Here is a 21,145-nt window from a genome sequence, read left to right as displayed (position 1 = left end):
TATTACAGCTATAAAGACTGCTTTTTTAATTGGGATGGATTAGGAGGCACTTTGTGCAATCCACCACAAGCTGAATATTTACACAGCTGCAAGAGGAACAGCACTTGCACGTTTTGAGGCCTTACCATGGACAAATTCATGTATGTGGGTGTCAGCAGAAAAAAGTCAAGCATCCAGGTGGCAATATGGGTGGATGTCCACCCAAAATATCTGGTTTTAATCTATTTTGCCATAGAAAATAATGCCTAATTAGCTTGTTTGCACTAACAGCAATGTGTTTGTTGCCTAATGCACCTTGTTTACTTACAAATCAGCAATTTTGAGAGCAAAGGATTTATAAGGAATGCTTAGAGCACTCTAAAGCTTTGGGACATCCTACAGGACACTGCTGGAACCAGCACCACCTTCATGTCAGGCACAGGATCATATTCACCAAGGTCTTCTATAGGTAAGAGCCACAAACATCAATTTTTCCCTCTGATCACAGAATTCCTATGTGGACTTTAAAAGAGGTAACTGGAAATACACATCCCCAGGGAGCTGAGGAACCTCTCTGTGCCTGCATCAACACCCTGGGAGGTACATGTTGGACAGCGATGCTGGAAGCGGCTGCTGGGAAGAGGATGGTATTAAGCCCCTCCTGCTCCTAAGAGGAAACCAAATAGAAAAAGGCACTCCTGGGAACAGGAATGCCTGAGAAAAAAAGGCCTGGGAGGATTCCTGAGTGTACCTAACTGTATAGAAAATTATTTGAGCAGTTGTATCACTGTGCACACTGGAGGGAACTGCATGGGTTTGGTTAATAAAGGGAATTTTCTCCCTATAGGCTATCCCAGCACATAGAATAGAGCAACCCCAATTTGGGATTTTTGTAGTCATTTCTAGCTATACTTTGCTCTCTGGTACAGGACTCCCCATGATTTCACCTTTCCAAGCTTGTGGCTGCACCTCCAGCCCTGCCAAGGAGATCCAAGCAGTGAGAGAGGAAATTCTTGTTCCATCTCCCCTGTGCAGTCCCTCAGGATATTTCTGATGGACACCAGCTCTCCCAGCAGTAATCCAGCTGCTGGAATCCCCACATGAGCTGCCAGCCCCTGGGTTCAATCAATTGCAACAGTGCAGCTACAAACCTTACCTTTCCATCCGTTATTCTTTGGAGCTCCCCAAACTCAGCAGCACCCCCCAGTTTTATCAGATAAGGTGCTTTTAACTTCATCCTTGAGGAGAAAAGCCAGGCTCTCCACAGAGGTGCCAGGGTTGGTGTTTGAAAACCCCTCATCTCCGCTCTGATCTGCAAGGAAAGTAATTTGGATAATTCTGCCCTCAATCTTGCCGACAGCAGAGCCCTCCTCTCCACGCCAGGTTTGACAGCCCGGCGTGATGTGATGAAAGGACCACATTTCAGGAGGATGTAAGCAAGCCCATTAACTCATATTTCAGCAGCTTCACTGCAATCTCAATAGCAAAGTAAAAGCAGCTGACTGGTAACATCCATCTCCGGGGCACGACGCCGAGCCCGTGCAGGGAGGATGCTGAACTCCCACAGACCTGCAGGTTTCCCCCAATATTCACCTATTCATGGGGGGGAAAATACCAGGGAATTTATCCTTTACTGTAGCTTGCACTAGTGGCTGCTTGCATTTATTTCTTCCTGTGAGGATCTAGAAGCAACAACTGGTTTAACTACAAACAGCTCTGTGGGTGCAGGAGGTGACCAAGTGAAGTGTCCCAGGCTAGGCTGGACAGGGCTGGGAGCAACGTGGGATACTGGAAGGTGTCCCTGCCCATGGCACAGAGTGGAACTGGATGAGATTTAGGGTCCCTTCAACCCAAACCATCCCATGAAGCAAAAAAGCTCTGCCCTGTGGGGCTGCCAAGCCCCTGCTCTCCTCAGGAGAGGCTTCTTGTGGGGACAGGGAGGGAAGAAAGAGAAGCAATTTTGATGCTGTTTATAATTATTATTACAGAGAGTGCAGCTATTTGAAAAATGAATGAAGCAGCTGCATCAAGCAGAGCCAACACAGATAGTAATTTCAGTGTCAGTAGCTGAATTATTCAATGAAGTAGCTCTGGCTGGATCTCCAACATCCTTCCTACTGGGAGGCTCTGGCAGGAACACCTCTAGAAATGCTCCTCCAACATCTCCACCCTGAGTTCTTTCCTGGGAAGAAGTGAGAAGGTCATGGCTTTGCTAAGCCCAGCACTCCTGCACTCTGCTTTCCAGCCACAAATCTGATGGAGGAGGAAAATCCTGCCTCCTGCACCCAGCCAAAGGTGAGCTTTGAGGGACAGCAAGGAGGGGGCCAGGCTGCTCTGCCTCCTGGTGTGGAGGTGGTAGGCAATCCAGCAGCAGCAGCAAAGTTGAGAGGAGAAGCTGTCATGCTCATTTATATATGTAAGTGATCTAGAGAATTATCAGCTAAATTATTTAAATGTCCCATTACTATTAAATTACTGGGCATTCATTGTAAGAACAGTCATAATACAGTAACTAATTTGGTATTAATGTGAATGTCAGCATTTCATTGCAGTTATTTTGTACTTCATCATCAGATAATTTACCAATAAATTAATTGGCTTAATTGCTTCCTGCAAACCCAGGAGAACTACATATGACATGACTTTTTTATAAAAGTCTTCATGTTCACTCCTCCCTCCATCCTCCAATTTTATCCACACCAAGCAGGAATCCCTCTTTGGAACACCTGGAAGGGGGAGCAGAAGAAATCAAGTCTTGGCATTTCCCTGTCCTCTGGATTTTAATGTGCTTTAAATACTCCACAGGCCACACTTGGAGTAGGACGGGATGCAGGGAATGGCTTCCCACTGCCAGAGGGCAGAGTTAGATGGGATATTGGGAAGGAATTGTTCCCTGTGAGGGTGGGGAGGCCCTGGAATGGAATTCCCAAAGAACCTGTGGCTGCCCCTGGATCCCTGGAAGCGTTCCAGGCCAGGCTGGATGGGACTTGGAGCACCCTGGGATAGTAGAAGGTGATAAGTTGGAAATAGATGAGCATGAGCTGTTCTGCTCCTCACCTGCACCATCACCTCCAGAGATAGGATTGCTGGGACTGCCCCTGCCTGCCTGAAAGCCAACTGCTCCAGCACTGGGGTTTTACCAGCAGCACTAAAACTTTCTGGCAACCATGGGGAGTCTCCCAGAGCTCCCACCCCCTTTTCCCCAAGAGCTCCCAAAAAGTTTTCTGCTGTTTTCTCCTTCAGCAGATGGGGGGAAAAGACTCCATCGAGAGCACAGTGGGGAAGGACAGCTCCTTCCTCCTTTTTCTGGCTTTAAATGTTTTCAAATAAGTGAACAAGGCTCTCGTGCAGAGTGCAGTAGGCTCAGTGCTCCTGCACCATCAGGGAGGGATCAAAGTGACTGCAAAACACTGAACCTTTACTGGTGCTGATTTTCCCTGCTCCTGTGCAGCCTGCAGCAGCCAGGCTGGCACAGGGACCAGCTCCAGGTGGGAGCAACCCAAGGGAACTCATCACACCCTCCCTGAGATGGGTCCCAAGCACACAGCACCTGTGGCAGCCCGTTATTGAAGTTGCCATCAGAATTAAAAAAACAACCCAACGTTTCCCAGCAAAACCCCCCAAATCCGGTAACACAAAGTGAAGCTGACTGTTCTATTAACTCCCATCCTGCATCAGCAATTTTCTAAAGTGTGGAAACATTATAATTGACTTTTCTGCTAGTAGCAAAATGTCATTTTTCCTTAATACTCCCCAAGTCAGTAACGCATTTCAAAAATCTCCGATGCCACTACCACAACAGGACTTACAAATTAGCACATTTTTAGCTTTTCATTAAACACAATGCCAAAAAAAAAAGGGGGGGGGGGGGGGGGGGGAAGAGAGAGAGAGAGAAAGGGAAAAGTCTTCTCGTATTAGGGTTTCTCTCCTCATTATTGAAAGTACTGCGACTTTGGAACTTCTCGCAGCAAATTATAATGCACTCAGCCTGGGGCCATTGTAAATCAGGGCTTCAAAAAAGGTGTCATGTAGTCGGGCCCTCTTCAAGCACTGAAAATATCGGAGTCTATTTGAAAACGCCTTCTGTAGTCTCTCACTAGCCTTGCAAATCAGCGCAGCACTGGGTAGAGCTGCCTTTTATTTTTTTTATTTTTTGCCTTGTGGCATCAAGCCGTTTCTATTCCAACCAGAAAAAGAGGATTATTTCGTGCTGGGATTTCAAATTAAAAAAAAAATAAAAAAATAAAAAAAAACCCCTACATAAGATAACAAGCTGCATAAAATCCCCAAATCACTTGGGGCTCTTGTTAGGGTTTGGACAGTGCCTGTGGGGCTCTGGGCTGAAATTCTTGGCACAGCAGGGAAAACTCCAGGGGATGTGGCAGCATGGAGAGAAGCACACCCCGCCCCAAAGCAGGTGCCACCCTGGGGGAGGGCACTGCAGGCTCTGCACACACCTACCCAGAAGCCTTAAAGCCAAAGGATGGAAATGCCAGCTCCACATCCTTTCCAACTCTTCCAAATCCTCTGGAAAATTACTTATCCTGTCCCTAATCTCCTCTGCACGTCTCCAGACAAAACCTTGCAGCTTCCTATGGGTCGGAGTCTCCTCTCCTGACAAGTTTTGATGCTTCAAGTTACTCAAATTAGCAAGAAAATCGTCATTAACAACACAACTAAATGCACACAGGAGCAAAGGGGGAGAGGAGCCCAAAATAAGGCTGTTCCCTTCCCAGGAGGGCAGCTCCAGACCAGCATTTCCTGATGCTCTTTTCCAGCTTCCTCGCTTTAAGATTTACCCTGCTCCAGTTTTCCCAGCAGGGAAAAGGCAACCAGGATTAATGGAAATATGAGGAGGAATGAAGGGACCCACAACAGCACCAGAGCACAAAACAATCAACAGCAAACAAGGAATTGGACCAAGGAGAGCCTGGAGAAGAGAGCCAGGTCCCAGCAAGATGGAAAAACAAACCCAAGGAAGTCACTTTCTTATCCTGGGAGGGCCACAGCTCTGGCATGGATAGAGCTGGTCTGTGGTTAGCAGGAAGGAAAAGGATTTCCAGTGCTGCTTTCACCACCTGCAGCCACCTCAAATCCTTCAACCAGCTGACAAAACCCAAGGAATTCTGAGTCCAAAGCTTTTATCCATTTGGTGAATCACCTTCAAATAGGAAACCCAAAGCACAGCAGGGAAAACTCCTGGTGTGGCCAGGAGGGGCATTCCCAGCCCAGGTACAGCGTTATTTGTGGGATTCTCTGGAGCAAGGCACAGCCACGGTGCCTCCCCACCAACGGAGGGGAATTTTGGCTTTCTGAGTAAAAAAACCCTCAAGCTCAAACTCCAGGAATCAAAACAGAAAAAAAAAAAATACTGAGGGAAAAGAAAAGAGAATGGGGTGAAATGAGGAAAAAAAAAAAAACCACGAGAAATTCTATTTGGACAGTGACACTGGACTGGGCATGGTGGGCTCTAAACCCCCAGCGAAAGTTTAAGGAGCGGTTAAGGCCTGGGTGCAATCTGTCCTCTCTTTAGGAATAACTGGAGCAGTGAAAGGGCTGGGCGATCAGCAGTAGATGGGAATGGAGCAAACGAGCCATTAGCCCCACTCAGCACCAAGTTTGGGAAGCTACACCCATAATTACTCTAATTACTCACACAGCTCATCCCAAATGATACCACTCCGCTCCCAAAAAGCTCCTCAGGGAGGGAGGGGGTGCTGGGCAGGGAGAAATGCCAAAAGGCATCAGGCCCCCCTGAATTCTGGGGGTTTGCTGTAGTTTCTGAGCCCGATGGAGCCCCGGTGTGGCGGCCCCCACATCACCCCCGCAGGGAGCAGCCCCTGCCCTCCATCAGGGTGGGTTGGAGGGTCACTGCTGTGGATACTCGTGGTCCCAAAACCTGCCCGAGCCTCACAGGGTCATTTCTGACCCACCCAGGATCCTAAAGCAGGGTCCTGCCCTGAGCCACCATCCCATGCTCTGTTTACAAACCCATCCCTGCTCCCCAGATGCCCCAGCCCTGGGATGTCGCTGCCTTGCTGGTGACACATTTCACCCATTGGGGACACCTCAAAGTCCCGGCACCCTCCCTCCTCCAGATCTAGAGTGGGGCTCAGCTCGGGGAGGGCAGGGGGTGGCCGTGGGGACACTGTGCTGACAGGTCCCTGCCCTGACAGATGATCCCAGCCCCAGCTGCTCTTCCCACCACACGAGCAGTGATTTGCAGCCCTTACCCCACGGGTGATGGGAAGAGGGGCAGGGATGGAGGCAGAGCCCAGCACAAACCAGGTGCTTCCCTCCTGGAAGTGCAGCTGCTCTGAGGAGAGGTGGGAGCCCTGATGAGCCAGGCCAAGGCCCCACTAATTAACACTGACAGGCCAAGTTCTGAGGTGTCCAGTGGCAAGGGATAAATCAATCCCCCAGGAATGGCTGTGGGCAGTAAGGGATGGCTGGGTTTTTTCTTCTGCATGCCAAAGGGCAAGCAATTATCTCCATAACTTTCTAGTTAGGGTGTGCTCGGGAGACACATCCTCCAACCCATAAATAACTTCCATAACTACCTGGGCTTTCAGGTGTCAAAAAATGATTGTGCTCAGGAGCAAAACAGCTCAGGATGACTCGAAACCAAGTCAAGGGCTTGTTGGAGCTCATGGTGGCCATCCAGCTCCTCTGTTTCCACCTCCCAGAGCAATGACTGTGATGGAATTCCAGCCAGAGAAGGGTGAATCTGCTCCAGATTTCATCAGCCGGGGAAAAAGGGGTCTGAGTCCTGCCATGCCCAGGGCTGGCTCCTCACCTCATAATCCTTTATAAAACCCTTTTTAGGTGGCAGTCTGTGGGTGGTGATGGTGACATGAGGCAGATCACAGATTGGGGTCCCCCATCTCAGGAGGAAATCCCACATTATGGACCCTACAAGGAGCCTCTGATCCTGAGACTGTGTGGCAGACACGTGATGGAGGGTCAGCCCGAGCTGCTTTTCCAGCCTGGTACACAGGGTGACATTCCATGAGCACATAACCCAGGGGTTAAATAACTGGGAGGGCTCCCCTTCATCTCTGAGAGAGGATGTGCCCCAGGACTGAATTCCCAGGGAATAATTAACACAGCTGCAGCTCTTCAGCAGGGAGGTGGGGAGAAGGGAAACCTTGGGTTTTTACTTAAGCTAAGAGCTACTTTTAAAAAATTTATTACCATGATTGATGGCAAGAGGAGGAAAAAAGGAAAATAGTGCTGTTATAACTGGAAAGAGTTGGGGGGGGGGGGGGGGGGTTGAATTATTTACATCTGACAAAGATGGGCCACTACAAACTAACTGTAGCACAGGAGCTTTTCATATTATATAGAGCTGTTAGAGGGAAATGCTTAAATATCATCTAATTTCCGATAAAAGCTGGACAAAATCAATGCAGCCTGGGGACGAGTTTATATTTCACCGGGCCAGCAGCTTTTAAAGAAGAGCTGAGCAGCAGCAGCAGCATCTGCAGGAGTATTTTAGGGGAGGTTACAGGCATGGCCCCCTCCCCAGGCCCAGGGACAGGGACGTGTGTGCTGGCAGGGGCTGTCCCACAGCCCAACCCGCATAACTGGGCAGTGCTGTCACATGGGGAGCTGCAAATATAAACGTGGGGACGTGCTGGGGGCAGGCTGGCTCTCGGCAAGGTGGCACCTGGCTCCCAGAAAGGGCACTGAGCCTCACAGCTCCCTCTGCCTGGCCAGGGATGGTGACCCAGGGGGGATGAGTGACCATCACCCAGGAGAGCCGCCCTCACATCGCTCCCAGGTAGGTTTGGGGCAGTGGTGGCACTGCCATCCTGCCTGCCCACAGCTGTGGGGTGTGGGGGGACACTGCCATCACAGGGACCCTGTCTGGGTTACCTGGGGGGGCTAGGAGAGGATGCAAGGTTTGAATCAGCCTCTCTGGAGGAGGCAGTGCTGAGGGCTCCTGCACCACACTGGAAGTTTCCCTGGAAAATAATAATGGTAATGATAACAATGCCATTCCCTGCTGCCAGAGGGCAGCTGTAAATCAGGGGGGTGGTGGTGCCAGGAGCTCTGCACATCTGGATGTTTTAACACAGCCTTGTGGGGTTTTTGGAAGCAGGAGGGCTGAGATCTGCCCCAAGTGAGGACTGCGTTGTCTGGCAGCTGAACTTGGGGGACAAGCTTTCTCTAAACCCCTTTTGCTGCTGCTGTGTTGTTGCTCCTGCCTGTGCCAGGAATGAGTTTTCCTGGTAATGGGAAGCTGGAGCAGGCAATTTAAGCCATTATTAATAGACACACTTGGTCTGAGGAAGGGAAATGCTTAATGTTGTGTTCAATGAGGTGTGCTCTGCAAACAGTCGGGCACGAGGAGAAAGTGGAGATGCTCCCCCCGCGCTGGGGATTGATGAGGGCGAGGCTACAAGTGCTCACTCTAACCCCTTCTTGGGACACTGGGCTGTGCAGGGGCATCCCTGCTGAAGTGAGGACATGGCAGGATGAGCCCAGGCTTAATTCTTGCATGATCAGACCCTCAGATTCTCAGGGATCACAAAGCTGTGATGACAGAGGATGTGCCCAAGGCCCTGCAGCACAGCTTGGGGGTTTCCTCCACCACCCAAACTTGCTACCTGAAGGCAACATGTACTTTACAAGCAGTTGAAACACCCTCAATTTTCCTCCTAAACCCCACTAGAGGGTTCTCTCCCTGCTCCTGGCCAATCCCAGGATATTCCACAGCTGTCCTGGCTCCTCTCTGCAGTAAATCCCACCTGCCTGTGCAGCTGCATTCCCCTTAAATCCAGAGCAGCATCGCTTCATCCCAACATCATTCTCCACTCCTGGGGGGAAACAGTGCTTGACTTGGCCGGCAGGAGCTCAGACTCCAGGGTCTTGTGTGCCAAGGGCACCTTTTCTCTCTACTCTGGCTGTCCCAGGCTGTTTTTAACCCCCTCCCTCAGCCACGAGTTAATCCTGGCCCAGACTCGAGCGTTTATATGCAAATAGATGCTGATGGAGAAGGGTCAGGGGGTGTTTCAACACTCTCAAGGGCAATTTAGTGCCAGACACACACACACACACCCCACTAGAGAAATTAGCCCACGTCTGGCCCAGAAGCTCTGGGCTCCCTGCTAAATTTACCCAGGAGGTAATCCTTGCCTGGGGAAGGTGATCCCTTTGGCGTGAGCAAGGGCATGTGAGCAAGGGCAGGATTCCTCCACGTCACCACAAAAATATTCCAGGATTGCTAGTGAGAGGAAAAGCCAGCCAGGGCTCTGGGACGAGTTCCTGAGGTAAATGATCCCTGTCTATGCCCTTCCCTGGATCTCCAAACCTTGTCCTGTGCTGGCTGAAGGAGCCCAGGGGATAACGAGGGTGTTTTTCATGCCAGAGCAGTGCAGTTAATACCAGAGGGGGAAATGGGCACAGAAAGGCTGGGTGGAGCACAACAGCAACAAGTGGTAAAAGCAGAGAGAAAAACGAGGGGGTTTGGAGGCTTCAAACCAATGGAGAGGTGGTGGATAGCCAGGTGGGAATGCTGGCCTTGAGACAAAGGGGAAAATAAGGAGAAAAGAGGGGACACCATCTAGGATGGTCTCAAATTATCTCCCAATGCTGCTTCCCATGAATAGGGACCTTAAGGGGAGGTCCTTCACCAAGAACCCCTTAGCTCAGCACACCCCATCCTGCATGGACACACCATGGAGTTTTTGGGGCTCCATGCTCTTGCACAGCCTGCAGGGCCAGAATGTCACCACAGCCATGCTGAGGACACACACACAGAGGAGCCTCAGGTGGCTCTGGCAGCACGGGGATGTTCATCCAGGGGTGCTCAGGATCCCCAGGAAGGTCCCAAAATTCTCTCCCAGCCTCAGGTTGACTCCACACAGAGGGAACTATGCAGCATTCCAGCTCTGGTTTAACATCCCAAAATTTGCTTTGACCAGGTTTATTTGGTTTATTGGGTTTTTTGGGTTTATTCCCCAAAGAGGTGGGTGTGAGGGCTGGGAGAGGCTTTGTCACCCCGAGCCTCCAAGTCACAAGACACCAATCTCTATTCTTGTCCCCACCTTGGATTTCTCTGGTGACCTTGAGGAAAGGAGCCTCAGGGAAGCGGGAACAGGGAAAGCTCTGGGTGCTTTCTCTCTCCTATACAAGGCACTGTCTGCGAGAGCAGCTTCCTCTGCCAAAGCCCCAGGAGGATTTGTACCTCGTTGGCCTTTGCATCCCTGCAGGGACATCCCAACATTCCAGGCTGGGCCAGTAACACGTAGCCCAGATTTTTCCAGAGAGCAACCACCAGAGTGGAATCTTATACGAGTACCTTCGTGGAAAAAAGAAAATAGAGGAGGAAAACAAAAATCTCCCAGAGCTCAGAGAACACAAATAAAGTTATTGGGGATGGACAGACAGCAGGTGATTAAATTTCTTTTTTCTTTTTTTTTTTTTCCTGTTTGTTTTTAGTTTCCTAAACACTAGGCACCATTTTCCTCCCAGCCTAAACACCCCTGTCCCAAGTTGGAGCCTCCAAATAATCCAGCAATTGAATCCAAGAGGTGCTGCTGCAGCGTGGCCTGGTGACTGCCTGGCCCTCATTGTAGCCCGTGTCCATCATGCTCCAACCCCTCTGGAGTTATAAATACTCCACAACAGAGCCTGGGCTGCATTATAATTAGACAATGAGCCAAGAGGATGGAAACAATGAACTGTAAAAGCCTGACCATGCCCCCAGCCAGGACCTGCACATCAGGGAGCACTGGAATGAGTGAGCCACCAGGAGCTGTGACAACAAAGCTGAGGATTTCCTCTAAATTGGATCCAGAGTGTCCCTTGGCACCTCACACTCCCATCTTCAGGTTTTACACAGCCCTGGTCACAGGAGACCTGAGGAGCCTCCAGGTCCTGACTGAGCGATACCACCTGGATGTCAACCTGGTCTTTGAGATCAGTAAAAATGAGCTGGAGTGGCAGGTGAAAAGCCAAGCCTCTTATGGACTCTCAGGTACTTTTCCTTTAAAGGCCAGGCCAGGAAAATGAAATCAATGGGTATTTACTAACCCTAAACAGGAGAGGTGCAGTGCATTTAGGTGCCTTAAATGTTCCCAAGGTTTCTGGTTAGCTCGCAGTTCTGGCCATTAATATTCATCACTTTTAATATTCTCCTCTGGACTGTACTAACCCAGTGGAAGTGTAAAATCTGTGCATCCACGTGATGTTTTCAGGTTGGGATTAGCCACTCTGTAGCTGGGGGATGGTTTCAGGAGGGCTCAGACCCCAAATTCCTCATGCTCCTGTCTGGGAGGGATAAGATGCCCTCAGGATGGTTGGTACCCTCCTGGGGTGATGGAGATGATGGTCCCAGAGGATCTCCCCAGGGTCCCAGGTGCTCATGGAGCACCATGCTCAGGAGATGGTCCAGGAGTCCCTGGAGCTGCTGGGAAATGCAATTCCTCACTCTGGCCAATCCCAAACCCAGCACATCCCAAGCCCAGCCTTCCATCACCCTCCCAGCAAAGACAGCTTTTCCTTTCCTGGGAAATTCAGGATCTGCCTTTTGGCTCCTGCCACACAGGACTATGTGCCCTGGTGGCCAGCAGGGCATTGGTTTGTACATCTGATCCCACATGCAATCCTGCTCCTGGATGAGCACACACCAAGGGGATTTTGTTTCCTCTCTTGCCAATCTCAGGTTTGCTGGCTTTCTTTGCCTGAGATTCAGGTGGTGCTTTCAGTGGGTCTTTTTTGCCCTCTGCCCTCTGAAGGCTTTGAGTCTGTGCTTGGCACAAGAATGAATTGGAGTCTCAAGGTCTAGTTTTTTCTCTGGTTTCTCACATGTTTATTAATTCTTATCTTACAAGTTCTTTGTCTCTGGCCAAGGTGTTCGCAGCAGCTCAGACACGATGCAATCCCCCCACGATGGGAGGTCACTTTGCTTTTATACAGATAACTACATACTTATTTTTTACCATTTCATACCAATGCCTAGTAACTATACTAAGAGGGTCATTTCTACTTTGACCCAATCCCCTCAAACTACCTCGTGCCCACATCACTGCAGAAAATGGATGACAAGGGAGAAGGAGAAGGACTCAGGGTGCCACCCTAAATCCTCCATCTTGTTCCCCTGCACCTACATTCTAAAAATTCCAAAACTACAAAATTTTCCACTTGATGATAAACTACACTACTGTCTGTTACACATTTGTGACTTGTAATTCCTCTCTGTGTTGAAAGTTTTTCTCATGGACTGAAATCAAATCCTGTGTCTTTCTGGGCTCTGTGCCAGGGTCTCAAATCCCCCTGCACAGACCCCAGACCCTCTTGCTCGGGTCCCAGGCCTCTCTGCCGAGGTCTGTGACTTTCCAGGGCACCCAGAGAGATGCTCTGGACTCCAACAGCCAACTGCAGTCAGAGCCACCAAGTGCAACCGTCCCCTTTGGCATGCCTAAATCTGCCAGGGAAAAGCAGGAAAAGCAGAGTCTGGAGCTGGCTGGCAGGCAGGGCTGGGGATGCAGGGTTCACCCCATGCCGTGTCCTGCAGGGCTGTGGACGCTGGAGGAGCGGTGGGAGCTGAGCACACCGCTGTGCCTGGCCGCCCGCCACGGCCACCCCGACTGCCTGCGACACCTCCTGCGCCGCGGGGCCGACCCCAACCTGGCCCCGGGGGGACAGGCACCCCTGCACTGGGCCTGCCAGGGGGGACACAGCCAATGCCTGGAGCTGCTGCTGGAGTACAGGGCCGACCCCAACCTGCGGAGCGACGAGGGCATGGCCCCGCTGCACCTCTGCACCTCCCCGGGCTCCCTGCGGTAAGGAGAGGGATCCCATGGGCATCCCACTGCTGGGGCTGCCCCTGGGAGTGTCCAAGGCCCAGCTGGATGGGGTTTGGAGTGACCTGGGATAGTGGGAGGTGTCCCTGCCCATGGCAGAATGAATTTGGCTCTGAGGTCCCACTCAACCCAAACCATTCTGGGGTTCCGTGACAACCTCACTGTGCATCCCCTGTGCACAGAGCCCAGGAGTTTTGCCTGTGGGAAGCAAAAAAGATGACATGATCCACAGCAAGGCTTTCCACGTGCTCCCACATCTCCCAGCTGCCACGGCAGAGACTAAAGAACAAGGATATTTTGGTGCCAGGCACATTGCACAGCCTGTCTTCTTCCCATGGAAAGGAGCAACCCAGCCTCAGCTTTTCCTTCCTCCTCTTCCCTGACTATTTCTCCTAAAATTAGTATGTCCTGCATCCCAGATCCAGCACACTTTCCCCCAGGATGGGTTTATGGGATGTGGAGCAATGCTCCCACCCTCTCACTTCACACAAGCCATGTACAGATCCACCTTGGTTCATAGTCAGGGCTGAGGCCCATCTATGTACATCCACATCTCCCCCTGGATCAGCATCACACAGATGAGCATAAAAATTGCCTGGAAAAACACACAAAAATACCTTCCTGTAGGACTTTAAGTGCCTGGATTGTTAGACACACAGAATCAGGATATTTTCCTTTTTAATATTAAAAGCTCAGCCACTTGATATTACCCCGATGAAACTTCTTAGGGCCACAGTGAATTCCATCACCTGCCAGCTTCCCTGAAATGCCAGCCTGGCTCCAACTGTCTCCCCTCCAGGCAGGCAGGATGAACTGGGAGTAGGTGGTGAAAGCGAAGTTCCAACATCTCATGGACCATGCCACAGGGAGGGTGTTCTAGAGAAGGGAAGCAGCCAGAGAGGGAAAAGCTTCATCCCTGCTTATCAGTAAGAGCCTCTGCAAGATGTCCAAAAATCAAATATTAATCAGCTTCTGGTTCAGCCAAAAATCTAGGGATGAATCCAATGCATCCTTGGTGCCACGAGGGCTGTAAGGAGCCGGATGGGAAAGGGAGGGTGCTACAAGCAGCTCTGTGATGAACAAGAGCTGGCTTTAACTCCTTCACCTGAGCTCCCTTTACACCCTAACCTTCATCCTCCAGCCCCATCCTAAAACCCCAGTGCTTCCCTGATTTTAGGCTCCTTCCCATGAAGAGATGGGGCCACCAAACCAATCCAGGGCATGCAGAGGATGTCCCAGACTACAGAGGTCCAGGTGCCCTGGTTTTGCTTCAAGCTTGGGGAAAAAAAAAATACAATTTAATATATATGTATTAAAAAACAGAGCTGCTCTCACTGATTTGCATGCTGGAGGGGGATGGCAGGTGAGCCAGCACAGCCACCAAGGAGATCAGACAGCCCCGACGTGGCAACAGCTGAGTTGCAAGCCCTGGAATATTGGGGCTTTATAATGGAAATGCTGAGAGCCCCTTAACGACGGCGCCCGGCACTACGGGGGCTTCTACAATAACTAAGCCAACTCCCTTGAAAGATCAAAAATTAATAGACATTTCAGACAGGGTTTGAGGTTTCGACCACTGCTTTTTCAATCGCAAAGACTTTGCTAAAGTTAGAGACTGAGGAGGTCAAGCTTTGGGTAACACAAACATTTCCTCTTTGATTAGGGGGAGACTACTTTACCTCGCCTCCCTTTTTTTTATTTTATTAATTTTTTCGTTGAGTAGTAGATTTTAGGTCATCCTTAATTTTTTAGTGACAACAAAGAGCAGGTCATTGACCTACATAGAGAGCTATTTTATTTTTCTCCCTCTCGATAACAATGGCCAGAACACCTATGTGCCAGGTTCTTCTGTATTCCCATATACTCGGCAATTCACCATGGGGGCAGGACTTAAAACCTTTGAGCCTCTCAGTGACTGGGATAAAAAAAAATTATCTGGGCTTCCTTCCAGCCATTTGAGCTTCAGAATCCATGAGATTTCAACAAAAAGGATATCAGAGCTTTAATCTAGGAGCTTTTTGAAGAGGTGGGAAAAAAAAAGTTCCAGTAAAGTTCAGTCTTACCTTCTTCACTTTAGGAGCTGTTCATGCACACGTCGGCCTATTTAGTAGAGTTCCTCTCCTTGACCTCTTTTTTACAGCCGAGATAATTAACATGGTGGGGTAAGATGAGTCTCTAAATTCACTGCACTCTCTCCCTGGCGCTCTCCCTTTTCCCTCTTAAAGCTGGGGATGATTAAAGGCACCTGCCTTTATTGGCACCCCGAAAAAAAATAAAATAAAAATAATTGAGGGGGAGAGGAAGAGGCTTGTTGGCGGCGGCGGGGAGGGAAGAGCAGCGCGGGGCGGTGGGAAGGCACCTGGCAGGGATGCAGGACATGGCTCCTGCCTCCCATCACGGGAGGAAGGGATGCTGAACATCTGCAGAGTCCTCCTTCAGATCCCCCCAAGCATCCCAGGCTTCCTTGGAGACCAGGGAGAGCCTGCCTGGAGAGGAATTTCCCTTCTCCAGCCTCGCACGTCAGGAACAGGGCTCTGTGAAGCCAAGGGATGGGACAAGGAGGTGTCACCCCTGCTTCCACACAACTGAGCAATTCCCTTCTCCAAGCCTTCCTCCACCCTGGGAGCTGGAAGCAGAGTTATCCAATCTCCCCCAAGCCCCCAGAGCTGAGGGCTGGGGGATAAAAGGTGGGATGAGTCAATGCAGGAGCTCAGGCAGCATCCAAGGGGCTCCATGCAGGGAGCAGTGGGATAGGGAGAGAGCACCAGGGCTGCCAGGAACAGGGTGGGAGGAATGAGCAGGGAACAGGAGCTGAGCAGGAAGGCAGCAAGATGCCTAGAAAGGTCAGGACAAGGCTCCCAAATGCCGAGGAGATGTCTGCTGACCCAGTGGAGCCAGGCCCCGGCCCCCTCCATCTGTTCCAGCACCATCCTGGACACTCTGCCCCTGTGGCTGTGGGGAATGAGCAGCACTGCAAGGAAAACAAAGCCCAGGGACTTGAAAAACCAGCATTTAGCATCATCTAGTGCTAAACCTCATCCTCTGCTCTGCTTAGCCTTGCTAAATACAACACTCGGAGCGTTTGGAGGCGTCATTTTGGGAGCTGGAGAAGAGCAGCTCCTTAATGGGTCCTGACCAAGAAATAAAGAGCCCCAAAGCAGCCACGGGGCACAGCCCGAGGCGTGGTCCCGCTCTCTGAGACGTGATAAAATGAGGGGTCTTACAGAAAAACCTCTCTCCGACCCCGGGGACGGGAGTGAAAAAACAAACAGGAGGTTTTTCCTTAAGGAAACTGAGGCCTGAGTGGTTTTTTGGGACGGGAATTTTCCTCCGGCCTCCGCTGCCCCAATCTCCTGCTCCTCCTGCTGGCTGTTCATCGCATCCCGTTTCTAACAAATCCCTCTTTCCGAGCCTGGGTATTTTTCATCCTGGCGTAAGGAGGGCAATGGGCACATCCTGCCCTGGCTCTCTGATGGGTGAAGAAATTTTTTAAAAAATCAATCCCAGATAATTTTCTCCCATTCCGTTTGATCCAGGAGCCCCGGGCAGGGCGGAGGTGCAGCACTAGCAGCGCTCACCACAAATTTCCTTTACCCTAAGAAGTGACTTGCCCAAGCAAGGACACATCACCCATCACCTGCAAATGGGTTGGGAATGGCCTGGAAGTGAGTTTAAATTAGTCAAAATTAGGTACCGGGCTGGATAGAAAACAAATTTATGTGTTTTGCCACCGAATTTCTGCTGAGATAAACAGAAAGCTGAACTCAGTATACTCCTTCAATAGTCCCAGCAAATTGGAGAGGAGCCTTTTAAAAAGCAGCAACCCATCCCTGGGTCTTATTTAATTTATTTTAGGGATTTATATTGGGATTTTAGTCTAATCTGGTGGCAACAACCAGGGTGTGAATGAACACACAGGAAGCCAGAAGTGCTGGTGAAGCGTTGGAGCTCATGAATTCATGAACAGAGATTGCAAAGGTTAACAAGAGCATCTACCCAGAACCTGCTGGTGCCCAGATATCCAAACAGGAGGCAAAAGCTCCTCCCTGGCTCCCACCTTGTCCATTCACTGGAAGAGATCATCCCTTATTCATAACTCCTTGCCAATGTTCCCTCTGTGCCAAGGGAGGAGCACCCAGGGGGAAAATTCAATATAAAGCTGCTTGGGTTTCTTCCAGCAAGTGAGCCTTGGAACCTGATAACCATAAAGAATAACCCTGCAGTGCTGCAGCCTCTGGGAAGGATGGCATTTCCACAGCAGAATATTTGGGATGTCTAACAGGAGATCAAGAGGAACTGAGCTCCCAGGATTGAATTCTCTGAAAGAATTCAAGGGGGAGAATTGGCACAGTGAGAGATGTGGGGAAAAAAACCATGGCGCAGTGAGGATTCTGGGCTGGATGCAGTTCCTGGCTTTGCTGGGTGATCCATTCTTCACTTGGAAATTAAAGGCAGAGTAATGATCTCTCCATGCTGCCTGTGCAGGTGGAAATCTTCTCACCCAAACCAGGGCAATGTTTGTGCCCAAGGTCTCTGGGCACAGCTGCCTCCTTGCCTGGGAATGCTTTAAGCATGATCCACCCCCCAAAAAAGAAGGAAAATAGAACAAAAGGGGATTTTTCTCCTGGCCTAGGCTGCTGCATTTTTTTCAGCCAAGTCAGCAATTTTTTTTTTTTTTTTCCTGAAGAACCATGCCTTGGTTTGCCCTGAATGCATTATTTTAGGGTGCCAGAGCCACCTGTGACATCAGGATTAAGCTAATCCAGAGAGATCCCAAGAGAATAATTATAATCAGGTCTACAAATTCCCTGCTGACAAGGATGGATAAAACCAGTGAAAGAGACTGAGTGTCTGAGGGATCCCCTCCAACAGCAAGCCCCCAAAAAGCCTCAAGGTGACAAAACATTTCTTGAGAGGGGGATTCAGCATCCTAGAGCAAAAGATGAATTTGGAAATTAAAGACCTGAGGATTTTGGGAATGGCACAACCCCACCTAAATCCAGTCTCACACAGACACAGCCACACCCCAAGCAGAGTAACTGTGGTGGATGCCTCTGGTGGGGGCTGGCACCTCTGGGAGCATTACACCTGCCCAGGCTGCAGGAAAAGATCCTGCAGGGGCTTTTTTTTTTTTTTTTTTTTGAAACGCAGGCTTGAGATGAATAGGAAAAGCAGCCCAGGGAGGTGTTTGTAGATCCTGCACTGCATATTATTATTAATATTATCTCATTATTTTAACATTGATGTTTTTCCTGCATATGTTAGGATTCCCCTGGGCCAGGGAAGACAAACAATATCCCTGTGCTGTCCTTCCTCCCTTGGGTTCCTCTTCTTCCCCCTCCCTGCTGCTGGAGGGATCAGGCTGGGACTTCTCTCCCCCTTGTGCTGCTTCTGTGTCAGCCCAGAACCCTCACACAAGGCTGCAGTGACACCTGAGCTGAAGGAAAAGTGCATTAAATGAAAATTAAAGAGACAGTGGGGGGAGGTTAAATGTTGGTGCTCCTTCCTTGGACTTCATGATCCTCAGGGTATTCCATGCTCAGGATATTCCATGATTCTGTGAAGACACAATCCTCTGGACCACGAGCACAACACAGGTGTTGGGGCTCCCTCAAAGGGAGAAGGAAAATCCATTTTTATATCCAAGCAAGTGGGCCTAGGGTGGTCAAGGTGTTCCAAAATGGTGAGGGATAGTCAAAGGATGTCAAGATAGTCGAGGATGGTCAAGGACACTCAAGGTGGTCAAGGGTGATCAAGGTGGTCAAGGATGGTTGAGGATGGTCAAGGATGGTTGAGGATGGTCATGGTATTCAAGAACAGCCAAGGATGGTCAGGGTGGTCAAGGATAGTTGAAGACAGTCAAGAATGGTCAGGGATGGTTGAGGACAGTCAAGGATGGTTGAAGATGATCAAAGACGGTCAGGGATGGTCGAGGGTGGTGAAGGTATTCAAGGACAGTCAAGGGTGGTCAGGATGGCTAAGGACAGTCCTTCTATGCATGATGCTGATCCAGGGGCAGAGGGAGATATTGCCCAAACCACCATTGCCCTCTCTGTGGAGGGCACCAGGTCACAGTGCCACACTGCCCAGCCTGTGCTGCTCCCTCCCAAAATCCCTGAGCTCCACAGCCCCAGCTCCACGCCACCCCTGCATCCCTCATGTCTCCAGCCCAGCCCACCCCAAAAACCCCCCGCTGGAGGTTGACCCCTGTTCCTGCAGGTGTGCCAGGCTCCTGCTGAGGCACGGGGCGGCCGTGGAGCTGCCCAGCGAGGCGGGAGGGGACCGGGCCCTGCACGTGGCCGCCCGGCACCGTCTGTGTGACCACGCCCGGCTCTACCTGCGGCGCCAAGCCCGCGTCGACGCCCGCAACGCCCGCGGGGAGACGGCCCTGGGCGTCCTTTGTGGGCAGCCCCCGGGCCCGGGAGACGACTCCCTGCAGCTCTTCCAGCTGCTGGCTGCCCACGGCGCCGACCCGGAGGCCCGGGACGAGGGCTGGAGGCGGCCCCTGCACCGGGCCTGCGGCGCGGCCAACGCGGGGCTGGTGCTGCTGCTGCTGCAGCGAGGGGCCGACGCCAACGCCATCGACTACGATGGCGTGTCCCCGCTGAGATGGGCCCTGCTGGGAGCTGCTGCCCACAGGGATCGGCGTCCCCACGTCACCGTCCAGCTGCTGCTCAACCACGGCTCCCAGAGGATTTGGCCCCCTGCCTTCGGCAAGGTACCGGCCCCAGAGCGGCGCCCGCGGATCCCCTCGCACCCTGTGGTGGGGAGATTGGGGGATGGAAAGGTGGGAGAATTTGGGGGAGAGGGGACTGTGGGGTTGAGGAGTGAGGGAGATGAAGGCCCAGCAGAAGGGTGGGATGGAGCCAGCATGGCTCAGAGGGATTTTTTTCCCTCAGGAACTGTCTTGGCACACGAACTGCCTCACGGCTCCACGTTCCATTGATTTTACATCAAACCATAAAGAAAATATTATCCTGCCTCGTCAGGCACGAGCCAAAAATGTAAATAAGGATCAAGGGCTGCATCCAGGGGAAGGAGTGCCTCAGTAGGGCGGGACTTCCCACCACTCCACGGATGGAGCAGGAGCTCCAAAAATGCACCGAGACAAACCCTACACCTGCCTGATCCTGACCTAGGGCTGTCCCAGCCTGGAGCGTGGTGGGGTGGGACAAACCTGGCTGCAGCAGGGGGATGTTGCTCCCCTCTGAGCCCTCCCACTGTCCCTGGCCAGGTGCTGAAATCCTGTGCTACTGTGCCGGAGGTCGTTGAAGTCCTCTTCAATTCCTACTCCCAAATCCCGGTGTCCCGGGAGTGGGCCCAGGCCGTGCCAGAGGAGGTGTTCCAGGTGAGGCTGGGGTGGCTGAGACACAGGGAGGGGCTTTTCCCCACAGAACGAGGGTTCATTTTCCCCACAGAACAGGGGTTTGTTTTCCCCACAGAATAGAAGTTTATTTTTCCCCACCCAGACTTCATTCAGATGGAGGAAAAAAGCAAAAAGAATATTCCCTAGAGCAGCACCACCCACCTGATCCCTCCAGGTTTGCATCCCTTCAGCTCCACCATCCTCAGACCCCACATCCCTGTCCTGAGCTGCCATAAAATCCACTCTCAGCCTCTGGAAGTGACCCTGGAGCCAAAGCACTTCCCAGCAGGAGCCCACACCACTCGTTTTGGTGTGGAAAGGCTCCTGCTTGGACGTGCAAGAGGTACAGCCAGCCTGCTCTGGGATGATTTGGGATGGCTCCTGGCCCCACATCTGTGAGGGACAGCTGGAATGCAAAGCCTCCAGCTCCTTCTGGGGAGTGGGAGAAAGGATTTTTTTTTCCCAAATTAAGGCAAGGCCGAGGCTGCACAGCCCAATCCTGCTCTGTTTCCCTGTCTCAGGAGCTGGGTCTCTTCTACCCAGGCTTTCTGTGGGATGCTGCTGCACCCTCCCCAAGGCTGGCTGTCCCCAGGGTGCTCCCACAGGACAATTCCAGAATTCCTCACCCACCCTTTCCCTGTGGAGCCGTGTCAGTGCCCGCACACCCCCCACCCACAGCCACACCCGGGCTCCTTCCCTCCTCCCCTTAGATCCTCATCCCCGAACACCTCCAGCTTTTCTGGGAGTCGGGAAAAGACCCAGCCCGGGTGTGTGATGATGGCCTTTGCTTCTCTGTCCGCAGCAGCACCAGCCTTTCTACCAGTCCGTGCTGGGGCTGGCGGGCCGTGCCCGCTGCCTGCAGCATCTCTGCCGCTCCGCCATCCGCGCCCGCCTCGGGGGCCGCTGCCACTCCCTCATCCCGCTGCTGCCCCTGCCCGGGGCTCTCCGGGAGTTCCTGCTGCTGGAGCCGCAAGGACTGGTGCTGTGA

At 51.5% G+C, this 21,145-nt stretch overlaps 1 protein-coding gene across 1 annotated transcript; it reads left to right on the top strand.

Moving 5' to 3' along the window:
• Positions 1-7,651: 7,651 nt before the first annotated feature.
• ASB18 (ankyrin repeat and SOCS box containing 18) lies at positions 7,652-21,145 on the top strand (the record flags this gene model as incomplete). Its single annotated transcript, XM_083865798.1, has 6 exons — positions 7,652-7,762; positions 10,426-10,963; positions 12,503-12,770; positions 19,011-19,509; positions 20,026-20,139; positions 20,960-21,145. The coding sequence occupies exons 2-6, from the start codon at positions 10,654-10,656 to the stop codon at positions 21,143-21,145; spliced, it is 1,377 nt and encodes a 458-aa protein (XP_083721924.1). The 5' UTR covers positions 7,652-7,762; positions 10,426-10,653.

Source organism: Zosterops lateralis, assembly GCF_965231275.1.
Source record: "Zosterops lateralis genome assembly, chromosome: 7".
In the NCBI taxonomy this organism is placed as follows: domain Eukaryota; kingdom Metazoa; phylum Chordata; class Aves; order Passeriformes; family Zosteropidae; genus Zosterops; species Zosterops lateralis.
The sequence above is the reverse complement of the archived record's forward strand: the minus strand, read 5'-3'. Positions and strand labels throughout refer to the sequence as shown.